The sequence below is a fragment of the Salmo trutta genome, chromosome 5 (genome assembly GCF_901001165.1).
Source record: "Salmo trutta chromosome 5, fSalTru1.1, whole genome shotgun sequence".
Taxonomy (NCBI): Eukaryota; Metazoa; Chordata; class Actinopteri; order Salmoniformes; family Salmonidae; genus Salmo; species Salmo trutta.
This window is the reverse complement of record NC_042961.1, coordinates 51,513,162-51,526,096: the sequence shown is the minus strand read 5'-3', so window position 1 is coordinate 51,526,096 and position 12,935 is coordinate 51,513,162. Positions and strand designations below refer to the sequence as shown.

General features: G+C 43.4%; 1 protein-coding gene across 9 annotated transcripts in view; it reads right to left on the bottom strand.

The window, feature by feature from the left end:
- gba2 (glucosidase, beta (bile acid) 2) overlaps positions 1-12,935 on the bottom strand; it is a 49,137-nt gene that overhangs the window by 34,311 nt on the left and 1,891 nt on the right. For all 9 annotated transcript variants that reach the window (XM_029754114.1, XM_029754115.1, XM_029754116.1 and 6 more), the window contains exons 3-4: positions 547-638; positions 303-418 (exon numbers count right to left, since the gene is read on the bottom strand). In XM_029754114.1, coding sequence (XP_029609974.1) covers positions 303-418; positions 547-638 — 208 coding nt within the window. The remainder of the gene's footprint in view (positions 1-302; positions 419-546; positions 639-12,935) is intronic.

The window sequence follows — 12,935 nt, the reverse complement described above, 5'->3', positions numbered from 1 at the left end:
TCCGACTAGACTAAATAGAGTGGACTTTAAATATGAACTAGGAGCAGTAGAGGTGGAGACCTCAACAGGTCCTGTCGATGCAGTGGATTGTGAAGGAGTTCTGTTATTGACCAACAGTTAAGAACTGGAGCTAAGAGGCTTTAAGCCTATTTGAAAATATTATTTGTTAAAGGCATAACCCCCATTTAGAAAACGAAGATAATTAGTAGTGCATGTGTACAGGACTTAAATTGGACTTTTCTCACAGTTAACTTATACCATAACGTGTTACTAGATGCTAGGCAGTCTTTTCCCAAGCCTACCTGGTTAGCGATTACAGTTTTGTAGTGGTACATCCCAGGGTTGAGTTGCCACCTGCAGAACTCCCCCCGCCAGCCTCGCGTGATGGTACCTCCTCCTATACCGCCTAGAGGGGCACCTGCAAAGGAGGGTGTTTCAATACAGCAAATGTGTTTTCAAATCTTTCAATACTCATGAGTATTAGTGATATTCATTAATATAGGTATTGATACTAGTTCATTGGAACATTTTGGTGTGTCCATCTACCATAGATCTGTCTCAGGGGAATGGCTCGGAACATATCAATGAAAGGAGCCTTCTTCTCTATTTGAGTCTTCTTATACCACCACTTGAGATACCTGCACGCACACGCACACACACGTTAATAATTAACTAACATTGTTCGAGAATCCACATGAAAATGGGGACATTAACATGCACAAGCAGGTAGAGTAGTCCTAATCAGTGAACACAAACATTTAAAAAAAATAACTAATTCCAAAGAATCTTTCACAATCACTAAATTACATCCTGAGTGGGAGAGGGAGGGGGGGTGCATAACAGAAAGAGGACATTCCCTGAATGGCATGTTCAAACACAAGTTCAACCCCTACATCAATGAACAGTGAGCAGCTGGCTGTATTGTGTTGTTTTATGGGACTGTTCAGGAAAAGTCCTACAGTATGTAGCCACGTAGATGGTATGATTAAGAATGGCTCTGATTCTTATTGGTTAGGCCGAGATGAAGCGGGTCACTGTGCAGAGCGAGTGTCACTTCATTAACAAATACACAGCAACAGCAAACTGAGGAAAAATACAATTTATCCTCGTCTCGATTTCGCTCCCTCTCTTACTCCCTCACTGTACTTCTCTCCCTCTCTTACTCACTGTACTTCTCTCCCTCACTCACTCCCTCACTGTACTTCTCTCCCTCTCTTACTCACTCCCTCACTGTACTTCTCTCCCTTTCTTACTCGCTCTCTCTGTCCATTTCCCTATTGATTTTTGTCCATATTCCTCCCTCTGTCTATTTCTCTCGTTCATGACCTGTTTTGAATACAGGCCCAGCTGTTTACAAGCAGTCAGCACTCTGAACAAAGGCTGGGTCAAAACAGAACACACCCCACACACGGAATTGTGGGGGATTGGCCGGATAAATGGAGGAATTGTCTGTCGTGGGCTCAGAGACTGGCAGGCCTGAGAGTGGTGGGGTGTCAGATAATGTTGATGTTGGGGGGAGGCAGGAAGGAAGTGCTCATTTCGGAAGTGGGATGCTCTTTTGACTCATACATGGAGCAGGCCTTTGCTCACAAGTTGCTGAAATACCAGCCCTGTGTGTCACACCTGAACAGCCTTGGTTATCAGTGAAAACTTGTAAAGCTGGAGTCTCTACTATGTATATAGGCTGACAGTAGGTGGCCTTCAGATTGCAGGCCTGCATAGGACAAAGGCAAAGGTGTGTGTGTGTGTGTGTGTGTGTGTGTGTGTGGGGGGGGGGGGTGTCACACAGAAACAGTGTTGGTAATTGATTAGACTATCGACCTAAGGCCGTTAAAAACCATAAGGCCCTAGGCCTAAACAAGCAATTAACGCTAAAGACGACAGGGTACGCATGCTAGATTAGAACACACAGACTGCCACATAAATCAAATACAGAATAGCCTATTAGCTCAACATAGTCTTAAAAATCAGGGGTCAAAGAAAATAAGTTGCCACCATAACGGCCGGTTCAGAAATACTGACAACTTTACTGTAGACATTAGACAATGGCATTGGGCCTGCTGAATTTAGTCACAAAATGGATACAAATGGGCAGAGTTACAGATCTGCTCGACTTCAAATAGGATCTGAATAGGACTTGTTGTAGTTGTGGAAAAATGTTGGCCACAGACACAGGTAAACAAAGAGGAAACCCTCTTCAATGGATCCTTGTGAAAAATGTCAGTCAGTCTCACTCTATTGAGCGACAGACAACCAGACCTCAATCAGGGCTGGGGTCAAATCGAATTGAAGGCAGTCAACTCAGGAAGTGATTTTAATTTTAAATTCTAAAATGTAAAAACTTGTGAAATAACTTCTAGTTTATTGAGAAGTCATTGAAAATAGATGGTGTTTTTTCAAATTTGGAATAGTTACTTCAGTTTACATCCTGAATACCTATCCTCAACTCGAATTGACCCCAGCTCTGCTCTGAATATAGGGCAGGTTTTTAGACTACCTGATAGTAGCCTTCTTCTTACCTGTGAACTGTTCAAAACAAATTGGGAAAAACTGTCAATGATTAACTGACGTTGCCATGGTGACTGACTGTGGGTGGGGGGGACAACGTAAAATAGACTGCTGGCCCACACCGTTAAGGATAACGCCCTCATTTTACTGTTGTTAGGCCTATAGGCTAAGCCATCTTGTTTTGTTAAGACAGCTCAAGGAAGAGGCAAAGTCCATGAATGTGAGGTTGAGTAGAGTTCGTTTATCATTTCTTCACCGTTTGCCTAGCTCATTCTCTTTAGGCACCAGAAGACTGTTTAATGTGAAAGAGAGCTCAACGGCATTCAAAACACACACACACCAGTCAATGGCCAGCCTCCACCCAGTACCCTGACCTGAACCTTAGAGACTGCTGCCCTATGTACATTGTCATTAAACACTTGTCACTTTAATAATGTTTACATTCGGTTTTACCCACTTCATATGTACATACTGTATTCTAGTCAAGGTTCATCCTATATAACTACTGCTGTACAGACCTTTTCTATTCACACGCTGTCCACACACACACACACACACATCTGATATTTCTTTCTTTACATTTTTGGGATTTGTGTGTATTGCTAGGTACTGTAAACACAAGCATTTCACTGCACCTGCAGCAACATCTGCAAATACACTACCGTTCAAAAGTTTGGGGTCACATAGAAATGTTCTTGTTTTTGAAAGAAAAGCGCATTTTGGTCCATTAAAATAACATCAAATTGATCAGAAATACAGTGTAGACATTGTTAATGTTGTAAATGTCTATTGTAGCTGGAAACCGCTGATTTTGAATGGAATAGCTATATAGGCGTACAGAGGCCCATTATCAGCAACCATCACTCCCGTGTTTCAACAGCACATTGTGTTAGCTAATCCAAGTTGATCATTTTAAAAGGCTAATTGATCATTATAAAACCCTTTTGCAATTATGTTAGGAGAGCTGACAACTGTTGTTCTGGGGGTTCGATTACAGGCTCAAAATGGCCAGAAACAAAGACCTTTCTTCAAAAACTCGTCAGTCTATTCTTGTTCTGAGAAATGAAGGCTATTCCATGCGAGAAATTGCCAAGAAACTGAAGTTCTCGTTAGAGGTCGACCGATTATGATTTTTCAACGCCGATACCGATACCGATTACTGGCAGCCCCAAAAAAGCTGCTGCCGATTAATCGTCCGATTGTTTTTTATTTATTTGTAATAATGACAATTACAACAATATTGAATGAACAATGAACACTTATTTTAACTTAATATAATACATCAATAAAATCAATTTAGCCTCAAATAAATAATGAAACATGTTCAATTTGGTTTAAATAATGCAAAAACAAAGTGTTGGAGAAGAAAGTAAAAGTGCAATATGTGCCATGTAAAAAAGCTAACGTTTAAGTTTCTTGCTCAGAACATGACAACATATGAAAGCTGGTGGTTCCTTTTAACATGAGTCTTCAATATTCCCAGGTAAGAAGTTTTAGGTTGTAGATTATTATAGGAATTATAGGACTATTTCTCTCTATACGATTTGTATTTCATATACCTTTGACGATTGGATGTTTTTATAGGCACTTTAGTATTGCCAGTATAACAGTATAGCTTCCATCCCTCTCCTCGCTCCTACCTGGGCTCGAACCAGGAACACGTCGACAACAGCCACCCTCGAAGCAGCGTTACCCATGCAGAGCAATGGGAACAACTACTCCAAGTCTCAGAGCGAGTGACGTTTGAAACGCTAATAGCACGCACCGCTAACTAGCTAGCCATTTCACATGGGTTACACCAGCCTAATCTCGGGAGTTGATAGGCTTGAAGTCATAAACAGTGCAATGCTTGAAGCGCAGCGAAGAGCTGCTGGTAAAACGCACGAAAGTGCTGTTTGAATGAATGCTTACGAGCCTGCTGGTGCCTACCACTGCTCAGTCAGACTGCTCTATCAAATCATAGACTTAATTATAACATAATAACACACAGAAATATGAGCCTTAGGTCATTAATATGGTCGAATCCAGAAACTATCATCTCGAAAACAAAACGTTTTTCCTTTCAGTGAAATACGGAACTGTTCTGTATTTTATCTAACGGGTGGCATCCCTAAGTCTAAATATTCCTGTTACATTGCACAACCTTCAATGTTGTCATAATTATGTACAATTCTGTCAAATTAGTTCGCAACGAGCGAGGCGCCCAAACTGTTGCATATACCCTGACTCTGCGTGCAATGAATGCAAGAGAAGTGACACAATTTCACCTGGTTACTATTGCCTGCTAACCTGGATTTCTTTTAGCTAAATATGCAGGTTTAAAAATATATACTTCTGTGTATTGATTTTAAGAAAAAGCATTGATGTTTATGGTTAGGTACAGTCGTGCAACGATTGTGCTTTTTTTGCAAATGCGCTTTTGTTAAATCATCCCCCGTTTGGCGAAGACGGCTGTCTTTGTTAGGAAGAAATAGTCTTCACAGTTCGCAACGAGCCAGGCGGCCCAAACTGCTGCATATACCCTGACTCTGTTGCAAGAGAAGTGACACATTTTCCCTAGTTAAAAGAAATTCATGTTAGCAGGCAATATTAACTAAATATGCAGGTTTAAAAATATATACTTGTGTATTGATTTTAAGAAAGGCCTTGATGTTTATGGTTAGGTACATGTTGGAGCAACGTGTACTTAAGCGATTATATGCAATGCAGGACAGGCTAGATAAACTAGTAATATCATCAACCATGTGTAGTTAACTAGTGATTATGGTTGATTGATTGTTTTTTTATAAGATAAGTTTAATGCTAGCTAGCAACTTACCTTGGTTTCTTACTGCATTCGCGTAACAGGCAGGCTCCTCGTGGAGTGCAATGTAAAGCAGGTGGTTAGAGCGTTGGACTTGTTAACCATAAGGTTGCAAGATTGAATCCCCGAGCTGACAAGGTAAAAATCTGTAATTCTGCCCCTGAACAAGGCAGTTAACCCACCGTTCCTAGGCCGTCATTGAAAATAAGAATGTCTTATTAACTGATTTGCCTAGTTAAATAAAAGGTGTAAAAAAATTAATTAAATTTAAAAAATGCCAAATCGGCGTCCAAATATACCGATTTCCGATTGTTATGAAAACTTGAAATCGGCCCTAATTAAAATCGGCCATTCCGATTAATCGGTCGACCTCTAGTTCTCGTGCAGCACTGTGTACTACTCCCTTCACAAAATAGCGCAAACTAGCTTTAACCATAATAGAAAGAGGAGTGGGAGGCCCCGGTGCACAGCTGAGCAAGAGGACAAGTACATTAGAGTGTCTAGTTTGAGAAAGACGCCTCACAAGTCCTCAACTGGCAGCGTCATTCGATGAAACTGGTGTTTTGCAGGTACTATCTAATAGAGGTCGACCGATTAAATCGGAATGGCCGATTAATTAGGGCCGATTTCAAGTTTTCATAACAATCGGAAATCGGTATTTTTGGCCACCGATTTGCAGATTTTTTTGTTTTACACCTTTATTTAACTATGCAAATCAGATTAAGAACACATTCTTATTTTCAATGACGGCCTAGGAACGGGGGTTAACTGCCTTGTTCAGGGGGGATTAGTTTTTGCAACCTTCCGGTTACTAGTCCAACGCTCTAACCACCTGCCTTACATTGCACTCCACGAGGAGCCTGCATGGCAGGCTGACTACCTGTTACGCGAGGGCAGCAAGAAGCCAAGGTAAGTTGCTAGCTAGCATTAAACTTATCTCCTTTGCATTAGCGTAGCCTCTCCTGTAGCTTGTCAACCATGTGTCTGCCTATCCCTGTTCTCTTCTCTCTGCACAGACCACACAAACGCTTCACACCGCATGGCCGCTGCCACTCTAACCTGGTGGTCCCAGCACGCACGACCCACGTGGAGTTCCAGGTCTCCGGCAGCCTCTGGAACTGCCGGTCTGCGGCCAACAAGGCAGAGTTCATCTCAGCCTATGCTACCCTCCAGTCCCTCGACTTCTTGGCGCTGACGGAAACATGGATTACCACAGAAAACACTGCTACTCCTACTGCTCTCTCCTCGTCTGACCACGTGTTCTCGCATACCCCGAGAGCATCTGGTCAGCGGGGTGGTGGCACTGGAATCCTCATCTCTCCCAAGTGGACATTCTCTCTTTCTCCCCTGACCCATCTGTCCATCTCTTCATTTGAATTCCATGCTGTCACAATCACTAGCCCATTCAAGCTTAACATCCTTATCATTTATCGCCCTCCAGGTTCCCTTGGAGAGTTCATCAATGAGCTTGACGCCTTGGTAAGTTCCTTTCCTGAGGATGGCTCACCCCTCACAGTTCTGGGTGACTTTAACCTCCCTACGTCTACCTTTGACTCATTTCTCTCTGCCTCCTTTCCACTCCTCTCCTCTTTTGACCTCACCCTCTCACCGTCATCCCCCACTCACAAGGCAGGCAATACGCTTGACCTCATCTTTACTAGATGCTGTTCTTCTACTAATCTCACTGCAACTCCCCTCCAAGTTTCCGACCACTACCTTGTATCCTTTTCACTCTCCTCCAACACTACTCACTCTGCCCCTCTGCTCAATCCTTCTCCAACCAATCTCCTGATTCTGCCTCCTCAACCCTCCTCTCCTCCCTTTCTGCATCCTTTGACTCTCTATGTCCCCTATCCTCCCGGCCGGCTCGGTCCTCCCCTCCTGCTCCGTGGCTTGACGACTCATTGCGAGCTCACAGAACAGGGTTCCGGGCAGCCGAGCGGAAATGGAGGAAAACTAGCCTCCCTGCGGACCTGGCATCTTTTCACTCCCTCCTCTCTACAATTTCTTCCTCTGTTTCTGCTGCTAAAGCCACTTTCTACCACTCTAAATTCCAAGCATCTGCCTCTAACCCTAGGAAGCTCTTTGCAACCTTCTCCTCCCTCCTGAATCCTCCTCCCCCTCCCCCCCTCCCTCTCTCTCTGCGGATGACTTCGTCAACCATTTTGAAAAGAAGGTTGACGACATTCGATCCTCGTTTGTTAAGTCAAACAACACCGCTGGTCCTGCTCACGTTGCCCTACCCTATGCTTTGACCTATTTCTCCCCTCTCTCTCAAGATGAAGTCTTGCGACTTGTGACGGCCGGCCGCCCAACAACCTGCCCGCTTGACCCTATCCCCTCCTCTCTTCTCCAGACCATTTCCGGAGACCTTCTCCCCTACCTCACCCCGCTCATCAACTCATCCTTGACCGCTGGCTACGTCCCTTCCGTCTTCAAGACAGCGAAAGTTGCACCCCTTCTCAAAAAACCTACACTCAATCCCTCCGATGTCAACAACTACAGACCAGTATCCCTTCTTTCTTTTCTCTCCAAAACTCTTGAGCGTGCCGTCCTTGGCCAGCTCTCTTGCCATCTCTCTCAGAATGACCTTCTTGATCCAAATCAGTCAGGTTTCAAGACTGGCCATTCAACTGAGACCACTCTTCTCTGTGTCACGGAGGCTCTCCGCACTGCTAAAGCTAACTCTCTCCTCTGCTCTCATCCTTCTAGACCTATCTGCTGCCTTTGATACTGTGAACCTTCAGATCATCCTCTCCACCCTCTCCGAGTTGGACATCTCCGGCGCGGCTCACTCTTGGATTGCGTCCTACCTGACAGGTTGCTCCTACCAGGTGGCGTGGCGAGAATCCGTCTCCGCACCACATGCTCTCACCACTGGTGTCCCCCAGGGCTCAGTTCTAGGCCCTCTCCTATTCTCGCTATACACCAAGTCACTTGGCTCTGTCATATCCTCACATGGTCTCTCCTATCATTGCTACGCAGACGACACACAATTAATCTTCTCCTTTCCCCCTTCTGATAACCAGGTGGCGAATCGCATCTCTGCATGCCTGGCAGACATATCAGTGTGGATGATAATTCATCCCCTCAAGCTGAACCTTGGCAAGACGGAGCTGCTCTTCCTCCCGGGGAAGGACTGCCCGTTCCATGATCTCGCCATCACTGTTGACAACTCCATTATGTCCTCCTCCCAGAGTGCTAAGAGCCTTGGCGTGACCCTGGACAACACCCTGTCGTTCTCAGCTAACATCAAGGCGGTGACCCAATCCTGTAGGTTCATGCTCTACAACATTCGCAGAGTACAACCCTGTCTTACACAGGAAGCGGCGCAGGTCCTAATCCAGGCACTTGTCATCTCCCGTCTGGATTACTGCAACTCGCTGCTGGCGGGGCTCCCTGCCTATGCCATTAACCTCTTACATCTAGACGTTCTGCTAGCGGAACACCTGCTCCAATAGCCAATGATGGGCGTGGCGCGAATTACAAATTCCTCAAAAATACAAAAACGTCAATTTTTCAAACATATGACTATTTTACACCATTTTAAAGACTCTCCTTTATCTAACCACACTGTCCGATTTCAAAAAGGCTTTACAACGAAAGCAAAACATTAGATTATGTCAGGAGAGTACCCAGCCAGAAATAATCAGACACCCATTTTCAAGCTAGCATATAATGTCACATAAATCCAAACCACAGCTAAATGCAGCACTAACCTTTGATGATCTTCATCAGATGACACCCCTAGGACATTATGTTATACAATACATGCATGTTTTGTTCAATCAAGTTCATATTTATATCAAAAACCAGCTTTTTACATTAGCATGTGACTAGCATGTGACTAGCATACCCCCCGCAAACTTCCGGTGAATTTACTAAATTACTCACGATAAACGTTCACAAAAAACATCATTATTTTAAGAATTATAGACACAGAACTCCTCTATGCACTCGATATGTCCGATTTTAAAATAGCTTTTTAGTGAAAGCACATTTTGCAATATTCTCAGTAGATAGCCCAGCCATCACGGCTAGCTATTTAGACACCCAGCAAGTTTAGCACTCACCAAAGTCAGATTTACTATAAGAAAAATGTTATTACCTTTGCTGTTCTTCGTCAGAATGCACTCCCAGGACTTCTACTTCAATAACAAATGTTGGTTTGGTCCCAAATAATCCATAGTTATATCCAAACAGCGGCGTTTTGTTCGTGCGTTCAAGACACTATCCGAATGGTAAAGAAGGTTTACGAGCACGACGCATTTCGTGACAAAAAAATTCTAAATATTCCATTACCGTACTTCGAAGCATGTCAACCGCTGTTTAAAATCAATTTTTATGCCAATTTTCTCGTAAAAAAGCGATAATATTCCGACCGGGAGTGGTGGTTTTCGTTCAAAGAGAGAAAGAAGGTAAACATGGAGTCGACTCGTGCACGAGCCTTAGTCTCATAGTACTCTGACCGGCCACTATCCAAACGCGCGAATATTTTTCAACCAGGGCCTGCAAAGCCACGATTCAGCTTTTTGCCGCCTTCTGAGAGCCCATGGGAGCCGTAGGAAGTGTCACGTAACAGCAGAGATCCCCTGTATTGGATAGAGATAATCAAGAAGGCCAAGAAATGGTCAGACAAGGTACTTCCTGTTTCGAATCTTCTCAGGTTTTGGCCTGCCAAATGAGTTCTGTTATACTCACAGACACCATTCAAACAGTTTTAGAAACTTTGGAGTGTTTTCTATCCAAAGCTAATAATTATATGCATATTCTAGTTTCTGGGCAGGAGTAATAGATTAAATCGGGTACGTTTTTTATCCGGCCGTGAAAATACTGCCCCCTAGTCATAACAGGTTAAACCCCTACAACTCATCCAGAACGCCGCAGCCCGTCTGGTGTTCAACCTTCCCAAGTTCTCGCACGTCACCCCGCTCCTCCGCACACTCCACTGGCTTCCATTTGACGCTCGCATCTGCTACAAGACCATGGTGCTTGCCTACGGAGCTGTGAGGGGAACGGCACCTCCGTACCTTCAGGCTCTGATCAGTCCCTACACCCAAAGAAGGGAACTGCGTTCATCCACCTCTGGCCTGCTCGCCTCCCTACCTCTGCGGAAGCACAGTTCCCGCTCAGCCCAGTCAAAATTGTTCGCTGCTCTGGCACCCAAATGGTGGAACAAGCTCCCTCACGACGCCAGGACAGCGGAGTCAATCACCACCTCCCGGAGACACCTGAAACCCCACCTCTTTAAGGAATACCTGGGATAGGATAAAGTAATCCTTCTACCCCCCCCAAAAAGATATAGATGTACTATTGTAAAGTGGTTGTTCCACTGGATATCATAAGGTGAATGCACCAATTTGTAAGTCGCTCTGGATAAGAGCGTCTGCTAAATGACGTAAATGTAATGTAAATGTTAACATAATCACTAGTTAAACTAGTAATATCATTAACCATGTGTAGTTTATCTAACGTGTCCTGCGTTGCATATAATCGATGCGGTGCCTGTTAGTTTCTCATCGAATCATATCCTACTTCGCAAACGGGTGATGATTTAACAAGCGCGTTTGCGAAAAAAGCACTATCGTTGCACCAATGTACCTAACCATAAACATCAATGCATCAACTCATCAACTCCCAAGATTGGGATGTGAAATGGCTAGCTAGTTAGCGGGTGCGCGCTAATAGCGTTTCAAACGTCACTCGCTCTGAGACTTGGAGTAGTTGTTCCCCTTGCTCTGCATGGGTAACGCTGCTTCGAGGGTGGCTGTTGTCGATGTGTTCCTGGTTCGAGCCCAGGTAGGAGCGAGGAGAGGGACGGAAGCTATACTGTTACACTGGCAATACTAAAGTGCCTATAAGAACATCCAATAGTCAAAGGTATATGAAATACAAATGGTATAGAGAGAAATAGTCCTATAATAACTACAACCTAAAACTTCTTACCTGGGAATATTGAAGACTCATGTTAAAAGGAACCACCAGCTTTCATATGTTCTCATGTTCTGAGCAATAAACTTAAACGTTAGCTTTTTTTACATGGCACATATTGCACTTTTACTTTCTTCTCCAACACTTTGTTTTTGCATTATTTAAACCAAATTGAAAATGTTTCATTATTTATTTGAGGCTAAAATGATTTTATTGATGTATTATATTAAGTTAAAATAAGTGTTCATTCATTATTGTTGTAATTGTCATTATTACAAATAAATAAAAAAAAGTAGTACACAGCGTTGTATGAGATCTTCAGTTTCTTGGCAATTTCTCGCATGGAATAGCCTTCATTTCTCAGAACAAGAATAGGCTGACGAGTTTCAGAAGAAAGGTCTTTGTTTCTGGCCATTTTGAGCCTGTAATCGAACCCACAAACACTGATGCTCCAGATACTCAACAGGTACAAAAATATCTATATCCACAGTAAAACGAGTCCTCTATCGACATAACCTGAAAGGCCGCTCAGCAAGGAAGAAGCCACTGCTCCAAAACCACCATAAAAAAGCCAGATCACGGTTTGCAACTGCACATGGGAACAAAGAGCATACGTTTTGGAGAAATGTCCTCTGGTCTGATGAAACAAAAACAGAACTGTTTGGCCATAATGACCATCGTTATGTTTGGAGGAAAAAGGGGGATGCTTGCAAGCCTGACTGAGTTACACCAGCTCTGTCAGAAGGAATGGGCCAAAATTCTCCCAACTTATTGTGGGAAGCTTGTGGAAGGCTACTCGGAACATTTGACCCAAGTTAAACAATTTAAAAGGCAATGCTACCAAATACTAATTGAGTATATGTAAACTTCTGACCCACTGGGAATGTGATGGAAAAAATAAAAGCTGAAATAAATAATTTTCTCTATTATTATGACATTTCACATTCTTAAAATAAAGTGGTGATCCTAACTGACCTAAGACAGGGATTTTTTACTATGATTAAATGTCAGGAATTGTGAAAAACTGAGTTTAAATGTATTTGGCTAAGGTGTACATAAACTTCCGACTTCAACTGTAGTGCCGTTGGCATATTATTTAAAGCATTATTGTATTACTTTGTTATTTAAAGCAAAGAGATGTTCATTTTCCTGTTGATCTAGTTGCAGTCAGTCTGCAATAGTTGTCATGTTAATACACCCACCAGCCAGATCAAACCAAACAGTGACATCACCTCTCTGTACCACCCTGAGGAGATCTTTTCACACGTGATCTATCTAAAATACTGTGTGTGTTGATGTGTGTGTGTGTTTGTGTGTTCTCCGCATGATTCCCAACTCCAATTGCACAGCTGAAAACAACCCAGGTCCAACAGGCTGTTATCTTCAGCTGGTAATCCTTACTTTCACTGTTTTATTACCAGAAGCACTGCAGGCCTACAGTAGATCACTATCAGCTTTGTATCAAGCAAGCCACCCACACCTGATTAGCCTACTCTCAGGAATGCAGGATTCTGGGCTGGCAGCAGTACAAGGTCTAAGCTGGCATGTCCTGAATGTAATATTATGAGTCTCAAATGGTTTCAGAGAGGGAGCAACAACAACCACCAATCAGTCCACAGATGTTAGAGAACGATGCTGGATAGAATTAGGCCTAGGTGTCAAACAGGATTGAAGGATTGAGGTGTGAGAGACC